Here is a 23,241-nt window from a genome sequence, read left to right on the forward strand (position 1 = left end):
CCAATCTTCCTGCTATTTGGTGTGACTTTACATGCTATATATTTCAAAATGACACTGAAACTGGACAACAAATAGAGGTCTGGGAAATGATTTTCAAAAGCCTCACTTCTGTTTTCATTAACAAGACTGTGCCAACAGCATCGTACCTGGGATCATTTAAGATTGTTTTGGCTCGTGCTTTCTGAATATATGATGACATTAAGCACTACAGAATTTGTGTAGCTCTTCACCAAGTTTAATGTCACATCACACTCTAGTCTGTGTTTGCACAGAGGTGTTTGAGCTTGGGATAATTGAGAATTTATCCTCAAACCTTTAAGTGTAAACAGATAAAACATTAGCTGACATATGCTGACATATTAGCATATTTTTGCAATTACTGCTGCTCTTTGTTTCAAGGCTGGGAACGTCCGACAGAGAATAAGGCTGCTCATCAACTAACCTTGCAGTTTTTAGTGGATCTGGAGATGGTGCTAAAATCTGTGGAAATCATCTTCTCATTCTGTGATTTCTCTGCAGCTTGAGTTCACTGAGTCTGCACTTATAATTAATGTACTGCAATAAACATGTCTGGAGGACAATATTTCTCACCTAACTTACACATTATATCTTAACATGATCATCCTTTGGTATTGCCTGTTTCTCTCCATTAGCTGTAAAGTCATGCTGGCGTAGTAGTAAATGATTGATTTTAAGCACCTGAATTGAGAAATGAATTATCCCAGTGCACAGTAGGCACAGTATTGGAAATAAGAATAGGAATACTGCACCTATATTGGAGACAAAATAGGCACCCTTCTCACTTTTGAATCCACATCAGGATAAACAAAAGATCCCCAATTTCTTTTCTTTGAAGACTTCAGACTGTGATGGCTCCAGTAGAGAGAGGGGCAGCAGAGCTGAATACCATTCTCATGACAGGGACACACAGTTGCACCCAGATCCAGAGGCATGTACAGGTGCCCAGATCTTATCAGGGGATAGCACAGCAATGCTGGCAAGGGCACAGAGCTAGGCACAGGTCTGTACTCCATCATTTACCCTGCTCTTGGGTGTATTGTGCAGCCTGCTCTTGCTGAGTCTGTCCTGTTGTGGGCACATGTCCAGCACACCAGGTAGGACTTGCATGCCTATACAAACTTGACTTGTTTGCACAATGTGCAAAGCTGTTGGCAGACTATTCTTCTGTGGTTTAGATCAACACGTGGATGTACTGGACAACTAAACCATTGCAACACCAAAATTCTGGGAGTGGCACAGGTAAAACCCAGTAGTATTTCACCTGTGCACAGTGAGGTAAGTATCAGGTACATAGCAGCAATAGCTGATAACAGTGGTTCCTGCAGCATCCAGAGATCTGGTTCACAACCAGAAGCCAAAATGTAAGCAAAACAAAACAGGGGAAAAATACTGGCTTATTTTGCTCATCCTGTGTTTGACAGCTTACTACTTGTGTGTGAAATGCTTCTTTTTCTATAACATAACAGCCTCAAGGGTTGGTGTGATTGCTATTGCTGGCTCACAACAACAGCTCATTATATGTCTGCTGAGCAGCCCAAGAGGACTAAAATAAATCCTGTGTGTCTGGACTACAAAAAGCATACATGCTGTAGGCATGTTACACAGCATGCATTATAATCAGAGAACAGTATTTCTGAGGAGCTGATCTACCTTGGTGTATTATATCCTTTGTATAATGCACTCAAATATTAGAAATTGTAGATCACTGTAAAAGTGATCAGCTTGTAGGAGTAGTAATAGCCATAAGGAAAAATAGATCATGAAGGTTTCTTCAGGGTTGGGTTGCATGCTTTTATGCACCAGAGACAGATCAGTATTATTTATAAGGGAAAAGAACAAGGAGCACAGCAGAAGAGACTGGATTACTGAGAGCTTTATCACCCAAAACAGTGCTCCGAACAGGTAGAAAAGCTGTTAATTTGGTTAAAAGTATTTGGTAAGGTTAAGAGGTGGGGAACTTGCAGTGTTTACTTAGATGGACCATTGGGAAAACAAGCACATTTTCTCATAATTTACTAAAAAAAAGACCATAAAAACCAAAGGATTTGAAACAGAGAATTAAAACCTAACCTTGCTCTTTACAGTAATATGAGAAATCCTGTCAGTGTTCTTTCCCAGCCATAATCAGCTGTATTCTTCCCACTGCCTGTCTCCTCAAAGTACATCCATGGTCAGCACTATGGCTTGGGAGCAAGATACCTTGTGATTGGTATGTTCCTTCCAAATATTGGCACACCAATGAAATGTCATCACACAGAGCTACAGGCTGCGGCCATTTCTGCTTGCTCAGGCAGTGGGGCTGGTGCAGGGGTGGGGCTGGCTGGAGGACCCCACCTGGCACAGTGGGTGCGTGAGCAGCATTTGCTGTGTGAGTCAGCACAGAAGCAGCTTAACTTTACTGATGGCATCCATTGCTTCTGATCTGGATTAAGAGCATCACAGGCTGCTTGTAGGAACATAATAGACAAGATGTTTAATTTACAAATCTTGGCTAACCTAAGAATAACCCATCTCATTAAAGGTCGTGGTGTGTGCTACCCAATTCTCCAGGAAATAAACCCTTTTTTAAAAAGCACATAAAAAAAAACACTGAGCGCTGCTTCATAGGCGTGTTCTGAAACTCCAGATGCTGGCAGAGAGAAGAAAACAGACAAGTCCACAGTAGACAGCCTTTATGATTTGCTTTGGTAGGTGCGAGTTAGCACATTTCTTTGTGCTAGCATTCAATGTGACCCTGATGCTCAAGGCGAAACTCCATAGTGTTTCTCTCCAATTAGGACTAACAGAGAGCAAAAATGAGAAGTCCATGCCTCTGCTGCCAAGCTGTATCTAATCTCTTGAGTTTAAAACCTTGATGTTTGTATTCAGGAATGCAAATACACAGATTTTAGTTGCAATTTGGTACTTCTGTGCCTGCAAAAACTGCAAGTGGCCCACCTTAACTTTCAAATGTCAAAGTATCCCTTAAGTAGGGTTTCCAGTGAATGCTTACAATGATTTGATCTCCCCCAAGGCATGTTGTCTTCCTCCTAGGTGCTCCAGCTCATCTTCTGGGCCGAGACACACGTAAGCGATAACTGTGATTATCCCTGGAGTATAACAATACGCACATCAGCAGAGCGTGCAGTTCTGCTGTCAAGGCGTGTTTTGCTGTAGGAAAAAAATCCTTTTGAACACCCCTGAAGGTTGTATTGTGAATGACTAACTGCCTTTTATTGAGCAGTTAATGGAGCTTGGCCAAAGCACTTCAGGTGCTTTTGGTCATACGTCCACATTGTTGCATTTCAAATAGACTCACAGTAGATCCTCATTTGCCTGGGAAATTTTGAGATCCTTTCCGTGCTATTTCAGTGTTGCTATTTTCATGTTTTGTCTTAAAGGTGAAGAGTGTTTGATAATGGCATGCCTTTAAGGACAGTGCTGGGATCAAGTAAGCACAAGTACAAGGCAGCAGCAAACCAACTGATTCTGCAGATTTCTTGAACCAGATAGCAGATGGATCCAGCAAAGCACATATAGCATTTGTGAGAAAAGTAGAATGTAGATCCCCCACACAGCTATAAAGATGGCAAGTCTGAACAATGATGGAAGTAAAGTAGAATTCTGAGCTCTGGCATAACGCAGGCAGCTAACTATCCACCACAGACTTGTGGTGCTCCTTGCACCAGTCACTGGTATCTCCATGGTAGGGGTTAAGTCTGTGCTGGTGTCTATGCTCTCATCATAATAGCATAAAATGTTTAAGAACCAGCCTCTGTGAGCACGTATTGCTATTGTCTCATGTAGGAGACCGCCCTGCTCCTGCCCAGTAAGCAGAGTGGGCAGTGCTTAGCCACACACATGGAATGCCTGCAAAGAGGAACATGGCTTAAAAGGCTCATCACGGGCTTAGGAAGCTGTAATGTCTTCAATCTGTTTTCTTTTACAAACTCACCATGTGGCTTCAAGTCACTTTACAACTCAGTTTCTTCTGAGCTACAGATAATATTAATCTGCCTTCTTAACAGTACTATTAGTGCAGGAAGTATTATTACTACGAAGATATAATAAAGCAATCAAAAATACTGAATTACCCCATGGTATCACTCATTGAAATACTCGGTGAAGATAAACTCTTATAGAGCTCTCCATTAATTACACCTTTCAAACTGCAAGTTTTTCCCACCCCTCTTTATGTACTTTAAGTACTTTATGTACTTTAAGAATCAAATTCGTCTTAGAGAGAGGAATTATGAAGTTTAAGCACTAAACCACAACTCAGGATCTTTCCCAGCATTCTGTCGAATCTCAAAGGGGCAGTGCACAACCTGTAACGCTCAGCATCCCACTCACACAGCAGTTGCAAATTCCCACTGGGACTGAACCCATCTTGAGGAACGTGAGTTCACAACATCGTGCAATCATGGAATTTGATTTTGTTTTGTGTCTGCTACTTCAGCAATAAGAATGGCAGGGAAACGAAATATCAGTGTACTCTGGGAGAGGGAATCAATCAGTGTTTTCCAGAGCAATACATAAAATAGACACGGTGTTAAAAACAAGAACAAAAGGCAGGCTTTAATAGTTGTTCATTTTACCTCTTTTCAATAGCTCTTTATTTGTAACAGTGCAGGTACACACGAAAGGCCGTTCCTGAGCCTGATGAATACAAGTCTCAGAATTTAAGCACAATCATGGGATTCTCTATACATCCTTTAGGGCACATTAATTAGCATGAATTGCCAATTACCAAATGAAAATTAATTTCCTCTGTTAATGCTGTGTTCTGGAACACTCACTTGGAACACTGCATCTCATTTTTATGTAACACGTGCTACTCAAATGATGTGTATTTCCTGCAGACAGCATAGTGAAAATGTTCCTGCTCAGATACAATTTGTGTCCATTGATACAGAGGTCAAACTCACTGCGAGTCTGCATCATTTGTAGCAATTGCATATGCAATTAAATTCTAGAAAGTACAAAAACTTTTGTTGTCCTAATTACATATTATTTCGTTATTCAGTAATGCAAGCCCCAAATTCTAGCTCTCTTGTTAATATAGCAACCCAATAAATGCACTTCTGAAATTAAGTTGTAGCACATTTTTTATTAAACATTTTCTCAGCTTATACTTTGAACATAAATATGTACTTTTATGGCTCATGTTACAAAAGACCCTACTATGTGTTAGAAAACATATACAGAATATATCATAGTGGTTACACTTTTTCCCCCTTTTCCCTAAAGTCTTCCATAAATTCTACAAATCTAGCAAAGCAGTACCAGAAAGCAAAATCCAATCTACCCAGCAGCAGTCAGAAACAGCTATAAAGTTTACTTGCTTGCTGTAAGAGAAACTTTGGTTCCTGTCTGCTTTCATTGCAAGGCAATACCTTATTACGTAAGCTATGTATCAGAAAACAAGTATTGCACATCATGCTCCAATCACTGAAGGTCTACTTCAATTCATATTTCCAAAGGTATACAGCTTATCTTTGTCTTTTCTACTTGGTAAGACAAATACATATCTTTACTTTCAAAGCACTATGGTGTAAATGAGGGACCTATTTCTGTTCTTACTGAAGTCAGTGGCAAAACTCCAATGGACTTTCTGAAGAGCAGATTTGTATTTTGTTTCTCCTGTTTTCTTGACTAAATTGAAGAAAGCTACATTTCATCTGGAAGGTAGGATGAATATCACTTAGAATTTTAAAACTCTTATGCCTCATTGCTAGCACCTCCTGTAATAACTCCACACTTGCGTTTCCAGATTAATACATGGGGTCTTGGCTTACTATTCTTAATAATAAAGACCCATGAAAAAGTGAGCATAATCTTCCAGTCCTAAAAGCATGGACACGGAAGCCCACCCCTGAGGAGCACGCGGAATCACACCTGTGGTTCTTCTGCCCTAGTGTAGCAAAGAGACATCAGGTTATATAGGCTTTATAGACAGGAAAATCTTATAATGTGTTATTCAGTATACATACCTCACACTGTACAATTTAGTATTTCCACACGGTGGGCAAAGAGAAACTCCCAGGGCCTATGGAAGAATGTGGGAAACACAGCTGGCCTTGAACCCTCAGGCAAGGTAGACCAGGCACAAGGACAAGAAGAAGAGGAAAACTTTGGGAAAATGTTGCTGGCAGCCTGCCTTAGAGACACTCTGCTTTTTATTTCACAGGGACTGATGCTGACACTAAGCCCATATCAATGCCGGGAGCACCCAGCTGCATGGTAAGAATCGTGGTGAAAGATGCAGAATAAAACCACAAAGCAGGAAGGAAAACTCTAGACCTACAATCCAATCTCTAACAAAAGTTCTTTGTGACTTACTGAAGTTTGTGCTATTATGGCTCAAGCTGACTTTTCTGATCAGGATGTAGGATGTGAGCTGAGCCCCTATGTATCTGATTGTTGAATTGTCTGTTTTGGTGGCAGCAGAGGAAGGTTTGCTGCAGTAGCACGTCCTCTGTCCTGAGTGGCAGGCAAGGCAAGACACCACCTTACTGCAGAACTCCATCAAACTCAGTGAGTCAGCCCATCCACTGACATTGGTGTTGGCTTGATACAGATTTGCTTTTCAGAGCAAACTGAAAATTCAGAGTACATTTATAATTTACTGGGACAAGGCAAGCACCAAAACAGCCAAAACTTGCACTTGATTTTAGTCAATGCAAACATCTGATAGACTTTTGCTTTGGATATATTTAGTTTATATTTTACTGAACTGGTGGACAGTATTAGAGTTTTTAACACACCCAAATTAAACCTAAGAGTCTTAATCTCTCTGTAATCTTTCAGTTTATTGACAAGGGAAGAAGATAGAAGCCCTCATTTCACACATACTAAGTCCATTGTGACTGAAGAAGGTGTCTCATAACCATTTTTTTGCAATATCTGTCTGAGCTGTATTTCACATGCAGAGACTATAGTGCAAAAAGCAATGTCAATAGTATCCCCGAGTTCAAAATTCCTTTTGGAAATATATCCATTCATTAAGAAAGAAAAAAAAAGATTAACTTGGTCCCTGTTTAAAATTCAGCCCTCTAAAGCAGTACCAAAGCAACACCTTGTCCCACTCAGTGAATAAATGCAAAGAAATTGTGCACCCTAGTTTTACAATACCTATTTATCAGACCATGCTTGGCTGAATCTCTGGATGAGCAGATTGGACCATAACCCTGCTGTCTGCATTTTTGGACTGACATTATCTGATAGGTATTTGCCTGAGGACATAGCACAGATCTACTGATGTAGGACAAATATCTACAACGATTACTTGAGCTTCCCACAGATTATTTCAGTATATTTCTGAGCTCATTATTTACATATGGAATATGCATACCTCGTTAATAATGGCACAGTCCTTATCTACCTTTGACACAAAACTGCCAGGAGGGGAATGCATTACCAGCACTACAATGCACAACTGTTCTTTATCTGTACTTTCTACCATGTGTGCCACAATATCCTTACAGCTTTTTCTGTATGACAAAGATGAATAACAGACACATTACACCTACTGAGAAAATTAATGGACTTTTTATACTGCAACTTTTTTCATAATACTGAGCATTAAAAATACAAAGAAAAAAATCTATTTTCTACGTAGTAAAAAAAAATGTTTCAATTAATATAACTGTGTTTGTTCAGACCAAACCCTAGCTTATGGAATGATGTTACCAACAGTTACAGTAATTGCTAATATTAGCTTTCACATTAGGATTTTTATTGTTTAAAAATTGTTTGTGCTAATTTGTTAAAATCTACAGCTCATGCAATATGTCAGTTTGAAAAAGGAAACAACAGCTGATTTACATAAGCAAAAACCAGCATGTGACATAGCACATGTTCCTTGCCTTCCCTAAGCGCTATAGAACATAATGACGATATTTATAAATGTGAATATAAATAAGACAAAATTCCTAAAATCTTTTAAAATGTCTGACAAATCCTTTCTGTTGTAAGTATCAAAGATAGCATCAACAGCTAGACATTTTCCAATACCCTGACACCACAGAATGTTCTGCGTATGTGAAGACTCTGCTTTGTATCCCTTAATTCTGTGATCGAATCCTACTGAAATTGCTCCCACATCATAAAGTCTTTTGGTTTGGGTCCGAAGCTGGCATTTGCTGCATAAAGATGTCAGACTTTTTAATGGCAGAAAGTATCTTGAATTTAGTTCACTCATATATTTAGTAGCGGGATTTGCCAGACCATCACTGAAGACACTAATTCATCTTGTCGTTGCTGCTTGGTCTTCTTGTTCACTCTTCTGTGTCCTTGGCCACCAGAAATGACTAATACTGAACTTGCTTTCATTTTCTTGGATCTCTGTCTTTTATTTTTAAAAGAGATATTTTGATCCTTCAAAAGCTCATAAATGTTACTGTCCTCTGGCCTATGCTCTAGGGAACTTGATGTAAGGGATCCAGAAGATGAAGACAAGTCACTTTTTTGTGTAATGGATCCTGCTGAACCTCCCAGCCAAACTGAAGTATCAGGGTTGCTGCTACTGGAAGAGCCTGGTCTGTCACTGTGCAGAACATTCCTCTGGTCTTTATCTTTAGATTCTGAGCCACGAGGCAGGCTGTTCCTTAGCTTGTTTTTATTTTTCTTGTTTATAGATGTAGCCATTACAAGAAACTTGACTGGCCCATTGTGTGCATGATACGACACTATTCCTCTTCCTGCAGCCAAAAGAAAAGACGACAATATTTTAACTATAGCACTCCACAATAATCACTTCATTAAATTTGCTTAGGAATGCATAACTCTTAAAATCCTGTTATATGCATTCAGTCCATCTACAGACTGTCTATTTCCTTGTACATAAACAATTTAAAGAAAAGTGTAGGAAAAAAAAACTATTGTGCCATAAGGATGCTTTAGGACTGTGTTAATAAACCAGTTGGAACACGACAGAATGAATTCAAGTTGACTTGTGCTGTGTTACGGCAGCATGAATACAGACATTTTCTGCTAACTTTTTTTGGCATTGACACAAAAATAACATGCTGAGTTTTCTACAGTAATCCACAAAGAAAATATGTGGTTTTCAGTTAATCCTACTGTACCCCTGTACCATTCTAGAAAAGCATACGAACATCTCTTTCACTGCAATACTGCAAGTAGTACAAGGAAAAATTACACATGAAAATTTTAAGAATATATGGAAAATAAATTGCATAATGCCAAATTCAGAAGCTCTAACAACGTCAGTGTATGGGGCTCTTACAGCAAGAAGAAAAAGGATAGCATTACACAAAATCACCTATAAGATGAAAAAAAGTTAGGCTATCAAAGAAATCACTACTCTATAAGTCACCCCATCCATTCCTAGCTCCCTAATACATTCCAGGTAATGATAAAAAAAAAAAAATAAATCTGCTTTTGCAGAAAGTGCAATGATAAAAAAATGAATTATCAGGACTGAAAGCACAAGTGGAAAAAGTGCAAATTTTTTGTTGTTGCTCAAATTCCAAATACTGTATCTGAAGACTATAAATCTTGATGCAATGCTGTCAAACCTGAGAAGATCTAACCCTAAAAAAAATGCAATATACAGATGATGTAAATCACAACAATCAAAACAGAAAGTGGAAGAATAAAATGAGACTATTTCATTCTGCAACAATACATTTGCTTGTATTGTATTTATTTATACCTAATACTGCTTCCATAACTTCTAAGAAACATTTGTCATGTTTCAATACCTGAAGGGGGCCTATAGGGAAGCTGAGGAGGGACTTCTCATAAGGGCAGGTAGTGACAGGATGAGACCAAACAGCTCTAAACTGGAAGAGGGTAGATTTAGACTAGATATCAGGAAGAAATTCTTTACTGTGAAGGTGGTGAGGCACTGGAACAGGTTGCCCAGCGAGGTTGTGGATGCTCCCTCCCTGGAAGCACTCAAGGCCAGGCTGGATGGGGCTGTGAGCAACCTGGTCTGGAGGGAGTGTCCCTGCCTATAGCAGGGGGTTGGAACTAGGTGATCTTAAGGGCTCCTCCCAATCCAAACCAGTGATTCTCTGATTACTGCTGCGTATTTTGCTGAATACAATTCATTTTCATTCTGAAAAGTTACATATACTTTCTTTTATCCCTGAAGGAGGTTACAAATAACTTGCCTCATAGAATATGACAGCTTTCCTCCACTGCTCAGAAGCTCTAGTAAAACTGTGAAACTGAACTGTAGTATAACAATGAGGTACTTAATTGGAATTACATATACATTAAAAAAAAATCTCACTTCTGCTAGTAGCTTAAACATTTACAAAATGATTCAGCAGCATTCCTATGTTTCAAACAAGGAAATATAAAACTAACTTATCAATGCACCAAAATGCAAAAATACTGGTTGTTGTAAAAAAAAAAAAAAAAAAAGAAATATATGTTCTTATACGTTCCAAGTCTCTAGTTTTGGCAAGAAAGGTCACAAAAACAGTGCGCCAAATAACCAGATAGAGAATGTACTGCATTGTCAGTACCCACGTCTCTAAACCCAATGCATCTACCTTCTCCAAGTATGGAAGAAAGATTCTTTGCAATGCCCTCTCTTCTCATTCTTGTATTTTTCTACTGTACTCTGATAGGATTAATGCCTATCATGTTCTTATTCCATCAAGAAAAAATGCTGTCTTGACTCAAACAACTGAGACAAATTCAGACAGGCATGGGGAAATAAGGATAAGAAAGGATAAGGAAGAAGAACAGATAGAATTTCATTACAAAGCTCTGATGAGTACTTCCACAACACATGTAGTTTGGCAGAATCATTTGAACTATTGACAGGAAAAAAATCTTCAGCATAACGACATCCTACCAAATCCATTTGAGAAATGTCACTCACCAGTTACTTTGGGAATTCCCTGCAAGCGTGGCACTGGCAATGCTACTATTATCCCCAGATTTGTTCCAACCAGTAATAAGCCATGGCACACCAGCAGGCTGGTCACAGAAACACGCTGCTGCCCTGTGAAGTGCAGGAAGTGCTGTATTATTTATGTACTGATCTTTGCCAAGGTCAAAGTAACCTCAAACACACAATCAGCTGCACAGCTGCATTCAGCAAAGCACTCATCAGAAAGGCAAATGTATCACGGGATTGTATTAAACTTTACATACGTCATAATTTAAACACAGCTGAACTTCCATTATCTGCCCTACATCTCTAAACCACAGTATCTAAAACCAGACACACATTACCTTTACAAATTTGCTTTTGCAAATTTGACTGTGTATCTCTTAATAATAAAACTGAAAGGCATTCCACTTCCCAGTGCTCAATAATGTATTACGACAACACACTATACTTGAGACTCAAACTTTTTCATGATTAATTTTTTCTCATGATTTTACTTTTGTGAAATAGTACCAGAAGTCCACATTGTCCATAGTATCACATCCACACTGGGGTTCTCCTGTACAACAATGACATTGGCATACTGGGATAAATCCCAGTGAAAGCCTATTAAGATGAACAAGACACTGGGGTAAATAGTGTACAAAGAGAGACTGAAAAATACAACTTGTGTGCACTAATGGGAGTGTATGCAGAAGAGACTTTACTCAGATGTGCTCAGTGACAGGATAATACAGCATGGGTCAAATTTGGAACATGACAAATTTACTTTAAATGTAGGAAAAATCTTGTTCACCATGAAGACAGCCAACCACCAGTTGCTCAGAAAGGTAGCGGAGCACCTCTATAACTGAACGTACTCAAATTTGGCTGTACAAATTCTTAAGCACCCAGATGCAATTTGGCTTGTTTCAAGAAGACAGACAAAATGAACTCAGAAGTCTATTATCTGACCTCATACAAATCTCTTCTATTGATGAGATTTTTGTTTTTCTTGTGAGAATAGTCATTTCTGCTTACAATGCTTGCGAAATATTTAATTCTGGGTAGCTGGACTTACTTTCCAAATGCCCTTGACAGGTTGCAGAAATGGAAAATTATGAAAATAATTCCTGCCCAAAACTTCTGCCATGACTCACGTTTACACAAAGAAGCATTTAAGCTGTGTTGAAGTTACCCAGGTTCACAGCTTACACATGCTTGGATTTACAATTAACTTTACATGATAAGAGAGCAGTCATTCCAATCTTTATCATAGCTCTCAAGTTGTTAATCACTTCACCAGTAAGTAGGGAATGCGGATTCCACTTCTGATATAACTTAGATGAACCTACATGTTCCACACCTTGGAAAAATACCTTAATTACGGTACATCACAAGTGAATGAATTTTCCATCTCTTCCTTTGAAGCTGGGCCAATTTACAGCTAAGAATGCATGAATCACAGACCCACTTGGAAAGCAGGGAAGAAGCAGTTTGACTGAAGCCTGAAGGTTAAAGCACTCAACTGGAAAGCAGCAGGTGGACCGCAGCCCAAGTCTTTCCTCACAGAACTCTACAAAACCAAAACATTTATCCAGTAATGGTGTATTGTAAAAGGCACACAACACCTGCAGGGCCTGATCTGGAATCTCAGCTTTGACTACCCTAAAACACATTCTAAAATGCCTTAAAGGCAATGAGGTCACTCTCAATAGGTAATTAGCATGAAAAAGTTGAAGAGGCTCCATCTACTCATGGAGGCCTTCAGTGAATGTGGTGGTTTCACACTGGCAGCAGCTAAGCTCTACCACACCACTCCAACTCCCCAAAAGAACAGAGAGAAAATGTGATGAAAAATGCTTGTGGGCTGAGGTAAGGACAGGGAGATCACTCACCAATTACTGTCATGGCCACATAAGGAATAATCAGCATAAGGGAAATTAATTTAATTTTTGCCTACTGATAACAGACGAGAAGAGAGACACCTATGGTTTTTCCATAAACTGTCATTATTCCTGTTGGTATGATGGTATTATCCCTCTTGAGGTAGATAAGCATAGATGGTTTATGTCCTTAGACAAATTAGAAGCCTTTTGAAGGCTTTATTTATTTATTTTATGAGATGAATTTAGTTTCCAAAGCAAAGCACACAAAAACACTCCTTCAACACTGGTTAGTTAGATGGAAAGTCCTCTGGGGAGGCATAGATTTCTACTTCAGGAGTGAGAGGGTGGAGAGCAGTCAGGCGACCTCACGCTGTTCAAAAACACATCAAAACTACAGTGATGACATGTGGCAGCCTTGAGAGTGAAAGAAAAACAGTAATGCACAATAAAAGTCTGCTTGTGCTGTTTTCAAAGCCGTACATACAACATGTGATAACCATTTGTCTATCCTCAATCATTCGCTAATACAGATTTTATATTTACCTTTATAACAGGTCAAAACAAGTTCAAATGTGGATGTTCAACAACCTTTGCATATTGGAGTTGTCAAAAATCAAGATTTGAACTTTGTGATTTAGAGTTCAGATTTGCTCAGGCTACACAGGATATTTAAGATCTCCCACAACCTGTGTCACAGCAAACACAAGGTAACTACAGGTTGGCCTAATCTCACTCCATTTCACTTAAAGTTGTTTTACAAAGTGCAAACAGAAATATTAAAGTGCAATTTTCAAGTTTTTTTTTAATTGTAAAAAACATCAGTTTTACTTCTGCCTGTCAAAGCCTTTGAAGAAGATGCTCACATTTATGCTCACATTTCTAACAATAGATCTTTAATACCTTTTCAACTGTTTAAAATGTAAAAACAATATGCATGATTCTATACACCAACCCTGAAACTATGTACAAATACTAATTGTTACCAGTGAAAACCAGTAATGCTCCTCACTGTTTCTGTAGGCGAAAACAGCAAATTACCAGCCAGCAACTTAGAATCTTAAGCAGAGAACACAGCCTTAAGCATGAAACATCTACAGTGAGGTCAAAAGGAACATTTGCTTTGAAATCTTTGAAAAGCAGGAAACATCTGCATCTGAAAAAATACTTTGAAATAGCATATAATAACTAAAAAAAAAAAAAGAGAGAGAGAAAATACTATTCAAATAAATAGTAATTGTAATTCTGACTGTAAAGTCAGAAAAGCAAATGCCAAAAACAAACAAAATTTACTTTAAATAGGAAAACTGCTAGATCACACTGTTACAGTGCAATGATGGAATTGTTAAAGTCATGAAATAATCTTACCAAGATCTTGAGTCTACCAAGAACTGAAGCCACCAACTAGGCTTATACAAGGACAAATAGTTTTAATATATATTTCTGCTTTGTGTTCAGCCTTTCTCAGGTCTCATCTTCTGACTCAGACTCAATCATGTGCTCCCTAGATACAAGCAAGGACATACTGGTGCATATCCTCTTCCGTGACCTTGCTCTTCCTGCTATATAAAAAACTGTCTAAAAGAGCAAATCAGATGGGCTGACCTCAGATTTTCATGCATCTTTTAATCATTTCTCATCAGTAAAATCATAAAACAATTACATTTTATGCTGTGGCATCTGGTGAAGTAGGGACAAAAGGAGGCTCTAAGTCTCAATGTATAGTTTGTTTTCTGCAGAAACGAAATGATACCATTTTTCTCTGCCTTTCCCATCTGTGTCCAGGAAACATGCATGTGCCATTGAAGGATACATGCACACAATCAGAGTACAGCAACTGCCTCTCTGTTCTGCAGGTAAGCTTTCATCATTCATATGAGCAAAGAAATACAGTGAACCAAGGTCACAGAAATCTCTCTAAAAAGCATGTCTGAGGAACATTTGTACAATGCAGTCATTCAAAAGTGTCAAATGAAATTCAAATGAAATTGAAAACAAGATTATTAATAAAACCAAGAACTGTGTACTCACTAAACTCATCAAACTTACATGCTGTAAGATTTTAATTTATTTTCACTAACCAGGCTGTGTGAGATGTGACAAAGACGGGTGAAAAGTTACCTTTTAATCACTGAGATTAAATCACTGGTCGTAAGTACTAAGCTAATAGTTGAAGCACATTAGTGAGTTGTTTACATTTGTCTTCAAATACTAATTTTTTTTTCTTACTCAGTATGTCAGTTGGCAGACAGCTGAGCTTAGGCCACTTAAAATCAGTCTCATACTGTTGTATGGTCTGTAGAAATGATGATGCTCTTCAGCTCAATCTTCTTTTTTTCATACTGTTTTTTTGCTTTTTGTAGATATTTATTTAGTTATTTCTAAAGAGAACCTAACTCTGTTATACAATATTAGAAAGTATTTTATGGTTTGTGGTTTTGATGATACATCATGCAATGCTTCTGTGGAGCACCCTGTACTAAACAGAAATCCCATGGAAAGTAAGCTCAGGTTTACTTTTCAGATCTGTGTCCCTATGTACAAACTTCCCACAACTCCAGAAAATTATCAGCTTGAGCACAGAACAGAGTCACTAGGAGTATCAGTTACATCCCTTGTATGTGGACTACCTGACTGAGCACAACTGAACGACAGCTTGCAAGGACACAGTTGATAGAGGGTGTTTTGGGATACAGTAGTTGTTCAGAACCCACTCAGATGTCTCAGCAGATTCATTGGTCTTTTTAAGCCATTTAGCTGACATACTTGACATGAAAATAACCAAAATCTGACCTATATCTAGGTGGCACTTTTCCAGTCAAGCTCTTTCCTTAGCCAGACCTCTGTGAACACAGTATATAGAATATTTCCACAAATCAATCATGATTTAAAAAATATATATATACTTTTGGCTTGTGGTCTGTGGTTCTGTCTCCTTTTTTACATTATTAAATACCATTGAATCATAATGACAGTAATTTCCTTTGCCACTTCCTTTATATTTCATTATTCTTTGATTCTCTCTTACTAAGTGGGCTGCTGAGTTATCTTTCTCAAAGTAAAGGAGGCACATCCTTTAGAACAAAGAAAGCAGTGATATTAAAAGCTGTCTTCTCCCCCAAATGGAAAAGATCTAACATCATGAGAACTGATTACCAAGGGTATGAAAAACTTCCTCTCTGTCTTAATTGATTACAGCAAGTACCCTCTAAATAGCTTTGTAATTCAAGTAGCCTTTCTGACACAGTAAATTTGTCTTTAACTTCTACTGTATACATACAAAATAATGACAATTTCTTTATGTGAACAAGTGATGTCCATTGCTTTAAGTGAAGATGCAGATGACCTCTCCATGCAGCCTATTAGGCCAGTATCACACATCGCTGCTCCTACTAACTTGGCCAAAGGAGTCCAGCTTCAGGAAATTATGTCATGATAATCGTGCACTCTTCTTTTTATTCTCTCTTCCTAAGATCCTTAGCAATATTTTTACATCAATTTCTTCTGAATCATTTCAATACAAGCTGAATTTTTACTTACGTGTTCTTTTTGCATATTAAAGAACTCCCACTGGATTTCAGAAAGCTAAGAGTTGTTTCTCTTAAAAAGTAAAAGATGTCCTGTTGCGCATCACGCTTCTAAACAGTAATCAGTTCATTAAAATCCACAGAAAATGTAAAAAAAACGTGCATTTTATAACTATGAAGCCACTTCATTCTTCCTCCTGTGTCAGATTTTTGTTCCTTTTTAATCTGAGTGTATACTACACAGTTTTATTTATTCTCTGTTCCAAAAGCTCTTAGTGCCGCTTATTATGTAAACCTCCTACTACTCTGTCTTTTAGCCTTTGCTGGTGTAGCATTATTGGGATAACATAAGCATGCCCAAGAGCTGCTGCTAAATAATTGAAATTCATTTCATTTTTAGAATGGATTCCTCCCTTGGAACATTTGCTGTAATAAAAAGTGCTATTCTACTTCTAAAATAAAGAGACAGAGGAAAAAAAAAAAGAAAGAGACTAAAATGGATAAGAATGACACCAAGGAGATATAATTAGCTAAAACTGTTCTACAGAAAAAAAAAAATGCATGTGTTACATCATCAGTTTTATTATCATGGCTATGAATACCAAAGCTAAATTTGTTTGAAATTTAGCATAAAATGTGTGTAAGGGAGGCCCTACTTCCTTCCCCTTCCCCCACAGACAGTAGAACATCTTGAAAGTTAATCTTTTTAAAAACTGGTCTTGATTTCTTTTCATAACCACAATTAATTAAATCATACAATCTATTTAAAGACAGGACATTTGCTGCTGGTTTGTAACAGTGCCACAATCAAACAACGTGTTAAAGACATCCTGCCTAGAACACTTTAGATGGACATGATTTAAAACAGATTTTTACTTCAAGGCTAACATGGTCGTTCTCATTTCTCCTACCTGATGTGCATGTGCTCATTACAGCACAGGGGAAAGACATCCCCAAACCTGTGCCCCTTAGCACTACATAGGTCTAAGAATCATATTGGCCAACATCAGTCTGTAATAACATCTGTGCGTGGCATTTGAAAAAAAGTGCCAGAAATAAGTTTATCTCAATTAGGTACATGTCTAACTACCAAAGAGTCACTCATCTGCAAATCTGATACAGACCAGAACAGCTGTCTGTGACACTGATGATTTTAGACTGGCTGAACAGTTTCTGGCTTAAAACACTTAAAGATTTGTTAAACAACACCCTAACAACCAGAGGTTCTATCTTTGCTTATAATGCAAACGTTTTTAATTCAACAAACTAAAGCTCTAAACAAGAGAACACTGAACACAACACACTCCTAAATAGAGATGTGAGTAGTTCTGCAGACTTTGCTGTAAGCAATGATGTAACTGACATTAAGCAAGTGCCTTGTCGGGTGGTTCAGATTCTAGGCTGACTGACTCCATCAAGTACTTTAATACCAACTTCCAGAAGAAAACACTAAACTTTGCAAAGGAAACAAATTTTCATGGTAGACTGAATCACTCTCCTGTTCCATAGTCACACACACACACACAAAAAAAAAAAAAAAAAAAAAAAAAAAAAAAAAAAAGAATCCACCTGCTTATCTATATAATATAAATTTAAAACCACTGAGGAGAACTGCTACTCAACAAGCTCACTGCACATGTCGTTTTTTTGGGCAGACAAGAGCCTGTGATTTACTGAAGCAAACAGTCACGAGATAGCTATCAAAGACTGAGACAGATGTTCTGATTCTGGCCTTATCTACAACAGTCTGGAAAATAACAACGATAGAGACAAAACAAAAGAGTTGTTTTTTTTGTCATATGGTGTGATTCAGCTACCTGGCAACATATTGTGAACAGGCGTGGCAATGTTAATATCCTGGAGGTGTTTCAGTGTCTCAGTGTGGAATAGGCGAAGTGTAGATCCAGATGTGAAGGCAATCCAGACTCCCACTCCAGCAACAGCCATGTGAGAGATTACCATACCTTCCTCTTGATGAGCTTCAAAATGGTTCTGTAAGAAAAACAAATAATCTTTGAGGAAATGTTACATCATTCAACCTTCATTATCAGCTTCTCAATACAGGCACTGTGTCTGAGTCCTCCACGCCAAGAACAAAGCTCATATTCTTTGCTTTGCTCAGGATATGTCCTGACTGCTGCATAAGATTTGTTATTTTTTATGCTACCTTTTTTTTTTTGAACCATCATATCATATGCAAAAATATCATATGCAAAAATTCTCAGCTTATAAACCGAAGTTTAAATTAATGACTGAGCAACTTAACAGTAACTTAAATAATGTAATTATTACAAATTTTGCATGATGGAAACCCGGCAACCCCATTATAGCTGAGATTTAAAACATTTTATGCTTCTTTATTGATATTCCTTTGGGAAAAGTAACACTAATGAGGTTCCTGGGAGAGGACAGATTTTTTTTCTAATATATACCTACAGCAAAAATCCCGACTGACAGGACTGGAGTTTCTTAAAGGTTCCAGTCTGCTCTTCCTGTAGATGGGCATCACATTCACCAAACTCTAGCCAACTTGGACCTACCCAGTCAGCCAGTACTGCTGGTAAATTATTGAAAGCGGCTTGGCAAGCACTTCCACCAGTTCTTTCAGCACCCTGGGGTGAATTCTATCCAGTCCCATAGATCTGAGGGTGTTCAAGTGGAGTAGTAGGTTGCTAACCATTTTCCCTTGGATTATAATGGTTTCATTCTGCTCCCTGTCTGTCATCCAGCTTGTCTTTCAGCATATGGGATGGCCTACTCTTTTGCCTTCAAGACTTCATTCTTGCGGAATGTTCAACTTTCCTAGACTCCTTTGTCTTTTTAGAGTTGCCTCCCAACAAGCCCTGTCAATTAGGTCCCTAAACAGGCCAAAATCACACTACTGAAAACCAAAGTAGCAGTTCTACCCTTCCTTGCTTTCCCAACAATCGAAGACAGCATCTTTTTTACTCAGACATTTCTCGATTTCTTAAATACTAGCTATTATATATTTCTAAAAGTGTTGTGATTTAACCCAGCAGGTGGCTCAGCACCACACAGCCATTCACTCCCTCCCTCCATTCCCAATGGGATAGGGAAGAGAATCATGGAAAAAAAGCAGAACTTATGGGTTGAGATAAAACTCTTTACTAAAATAGAGAAAAGGAAAAGGATAATACTTATGACCATATACATATATATATATATGAATGTATTCAACAAGGTGATGCACAAGTAATTGCTCACCCCTGACCGACGTCCAGCAGAGGAAGAGAGAGATGAACTCCCACCTCCTTCAAAACTCTTTCTGCATGATGTCAAGATATGGAATATCCTTTTGGCCAGCTTAAGCCAACTGTCTTAATCCTGTCCCCTCCCAGCTCCTTGGGCCCTTTGCTGCATCATACCAGACACTCTAAAGAAAGCAATTCCAACCTAGATGAAGCTAAAACAAAAGGTCAAAATGCTCCTTCTGAAGAAAAATAGCAATGCCAGACTTTCAGGATCTAGTGCCTGAATTTTCTTCCTTGATCTAATGACTTCACAGTTAGAACTTCTAAATGGCTCTAGGAAGGCTGAAACCTCTCTACATATTTGTGTTAACATGCAAAATAAAATTGCAGTAAAGGTCTCTAATCGTTAACAGGAAGTAACAAAATATTTTGGTTTCATTTTTGTCTTCTAAGTAAGCAGCCTATGAAGTTAAACACGGCCTTTTAATGTTGTGCCAGCTATTATCAAATGCAGAGGGCTAATCTGATAAACATAACATTTCCCTAGCTAAATAAATGGCAAACTGTTCTTTGGATACAAACCCCTCCCAGAGGGATATAGGAAGTAAATATCTGCACTAATATTCACAGTTCTTATTATATACTCCTAACTATATTCGTAGATAAAATGCAAGAGTATCTCATTCCTCATTATAAAAGCACACTTAAATTTTCTATGCATTAGAATTAAGAGCTACATTTTAGTTACTCTGCATTCCAATTTAAATAACACAATTTTCAGGATAAGCTCTAAGACAAATATATTTTGAACATATTTGGGTTATGCAGTTCAATTTCTTCAACTAAATTCACTGAATAGATGAAGATCATAAACAAGATCAGAACTCAAAGTTTTCACAAAATATAACTTCTGATACCTTACTTAGAGGTCCTTAAGTAATAAAGTATGAAAAGAAAATTCACAATAGATAATAATCCATAAACTACTACTTTCCACCACAAAATTGGCTTCTTACAAACAAAGGAAATTACTTAAAAAAATTGTTTACATTTTTCTTCTAATGTTCAGTTATAAAAACTTCTCAGGCCATTGAAGTGAATCCTGCTAGCAATCCACACTGTTTGGAGTAAGAAGAAAAATGAAGCTGATCATAAAAAATTAATTTTCTCTGGTTTTCTGACCATGGACAATTGTGTGAGTGCAACTGTAAACAACTTCCACAGGCATTTTTGTCACATTCCATTTTTACCAGCTAACTCGTTATACTCCCACTTTGCCTACCCTGCAGTTGGTACAATTCTTTGTTGAAACGTTTGAAGAAAACCGTAATACTGTCAACACCACAAAAAGCACATAAAAGGAACTATTCTTCTCTTTCAAAGATGGAACAGGAACATACCCAAACCTGAACATTCTTTTGCAATTGCTTGTGTTTTTGTATAGAGGCTCTGACATCTGTTTCAATTACACATTTATCTGAAACACAATTTTTCTTCCAAGATTTTTTTCTTCACATGAAATACAATTATTATGGGCAAAAATGGCTTATTCTCTTTTTAATAAAGGAATTGAGCCTCATTCCATTTTACTTTTCATAACTTCATTCCTTTCTGCCTTTTATTCAGATCCTTTTTTTGTTGTTTGTTTTTGTTTTTTTCAGACAGTCTTGTTCTAATTCTATGGCAACATCACAGAGGCAGAACACTTTCTGGATGCCACAGAGAGTCTGTCTTGCCGTAGAGTTACACATAACTAACTATTGTTTCAACAGTGCGTGGCATTGCTGAAATCTTTCTTTTGAGGGGCTGCCCACTCACACCTAACAGCTGTGTCAAGAACTGAACTGCAGTTTTTCAAGCTTAATGAGAGATGCATAATGGGTATCATCACTCACAAGGTAAAACAAATGACTGACTACTTTTAAAAAAGTACAATACTTGGGCAAAATACACTCAGGTATAGGATTTTCATTTGTTTGGTTTATCCAGCTGAACATTTCAGCTTATTCTACATCCATTGTTAAAACAAGAATCGCTCATATATGGTTAGCCAATTTTTTAAAAACAAGACAAACCAAAACAAGATGGAATAACATTGGTGACTTTACTAAATTCTTTGGCTCTTTTCACCGTTGTTTTTAAACAAGCACAGCCTGCCTTTGCAGAGCCTAAGGGTCTACAAGCACAGAGAACACTCCAGGATCAAGGTTAATACTCAACAGCAATACAACTCACAGATCTAGGATCAAGACTAAGGACAAGTTTCTGCTTCTTAGAAAGAGGATCAGAAAATAAAATTAATATTTAACAACAGTTGCTGCATTTTGCACACGTCCCATCCCAAGGGGCTTGAGGGATTGACGACAAAACCATTTCCTGAAATGAGAGTGACCTCACTGCAGCCTTCCAGTACCTATAGGGAGCCTACAAACAGGAGGGGAATCAACTCTTTGAAAGGGTAGATAACAGCAGGACAAGGGGAAATGGTTTTAAGTTGAGGGAGGGAAGATTGAGGTTGGATGTCAGGGGAAAGTTCTTTACAGAGAGTGGTGAGGTGCTGGAACAGGCTGCCCAGAGAGGTTGTGGATGCCCCGTCCCTGGAGGTGTTCAAGGCCAGATTGGATGGGGCCCTGGGCAGCCTGGTCTAGTATTAAAAGGGGAGGTTGGTGGCCCTGCATGTGGCAGGGGTTTGAAGATTCATGATCCTTGAGGTCCCTTCCAATCCTGGCCATTCTGTGATTCTGTGATTCTGTAAATTGAGAGTTTTATTTACCAATACATCAGATGCCAAATCTGCTCATTAGGAAATAGATTTTCTTTTTTCTTTTTTCTTTTTTCTTTTTTTTAAATTTAAAGTAGAGTCTTGGAAAAACAAGGAGGTGTGGAATGAGGTTGTTTTCAGAAGACAATATACTCTGCAGTTAACAAATTCATGAGCAGTAAAATGAAGTAGGGAATGCCTTGCAAGACGGCATTTATGAAGTGATCTTGAATGTACTAAAGGGACTGCATAAATAAAATCTTCAAAACTAGTCTGGTGCCTTTAAAAATAGTTTATATGAGATGGAACATATAACATACATGCAAAATAGCAGAAAATAAGAAACAAGCAGCTGTAACTTGAATATGCAGAAATAAAAGAGTTGCATAAAGGGAAGACTAACAGTTGAACACTGTGCAACATCTGGATTCTTGTTGACAAAGCAGAGATGGTTAATATGCAGAAATTCTGAAACCAAATCTTTACTACTAACTAAATTACCTGTTAACAGGAGAGGACAGAGTGAGAATAAACATTTATTTGCTGCTATTTACCTTCCAACAGAAAAACACTCTGCGTGATAAGAAAGATTTTGGTTCTCGTGGTGTTAAAATATGCACCTTTGAAGCAGAGTCTAAATTTCACAGAATCACCAAGATTGTAAAAGACCTCCAGGACCATCCAAACCAACCATCCACCTACCACCACCATTTCCTTACTAAACCATGTCCCCTAATACAACATCTATGCATTTCTTGAACTGCTCTAGCGATTGTGACTCACCACCTCACTGAGCAGCCTGTCCAAGTGCCTGACCACTCTTCTCAGGAAGAAATTTTTCCTAATATCCAACCTGAAACTCCACGGGTACAACTTGAGGCCATTCCTTCTAGCCCTCTCACTAGTTATGTGGGAGAAGAGGCTGACCCCCACGTCGCCACAATTTCTTTTCAGAGAGTTGTTGAGATTGATGAGGTCTCCCCTGAATTTTCTCCAGACT

General features: G+C 38.1%; 1 protein-coding gene across 9 annotated transcripts in view; it reads right to left on the reverse strand.

The window, feature by feature from the left end:
• Positions 1 to 5,095: 5,095 nt before the first annotated feature.
• Positions 5,096 to 23,241, reverse strand: part of ARHGEF10 (Rho guanine nucleotide exchange factor 10) — a 115,823-nt gene continuing 97,677 nt past the window's right edge. For all 9 annotated transcript variants that reach the window (XM_090136310.1, XM_090136308.1, XM_090136305.1 and 6 more), the window contains 3 exons: positions 18,086 to 18,260; positions 10,865 to 10,987; positions 5,096 to 8,702 (listed from right to left, as the gene is read on the reverse strand). In XM_090136310.1, coding sequence (XP_089992436.1) covers positions 8,200 to 8,702; positions 10,865 to 10,987; positions 18,086 to 18,260 — 801 coding nt within the window. In that variant the 3' untranslated portion in view covers positions 5,096 to 8,199. The remainder of the gene's footprint in view (positions 8,703 to 10,864; positions 10,988 to 18,085; positions 18,261 to 23,241) is intronic.

Source organism: Phasianus colchicus, chromosome 2 (assembly GCF_987193195.1).
Source record: "Phasianus colchicus chromosome 2, bPhaCol1.hap1.1, whole genome shotgun sequence".
Classification (NCBI taxonomy): Eukaryota; Metazoa; Chordata; class Aves; order Galliformes; family Phasianidae; genus Phasianus; species Phasianus colchicus.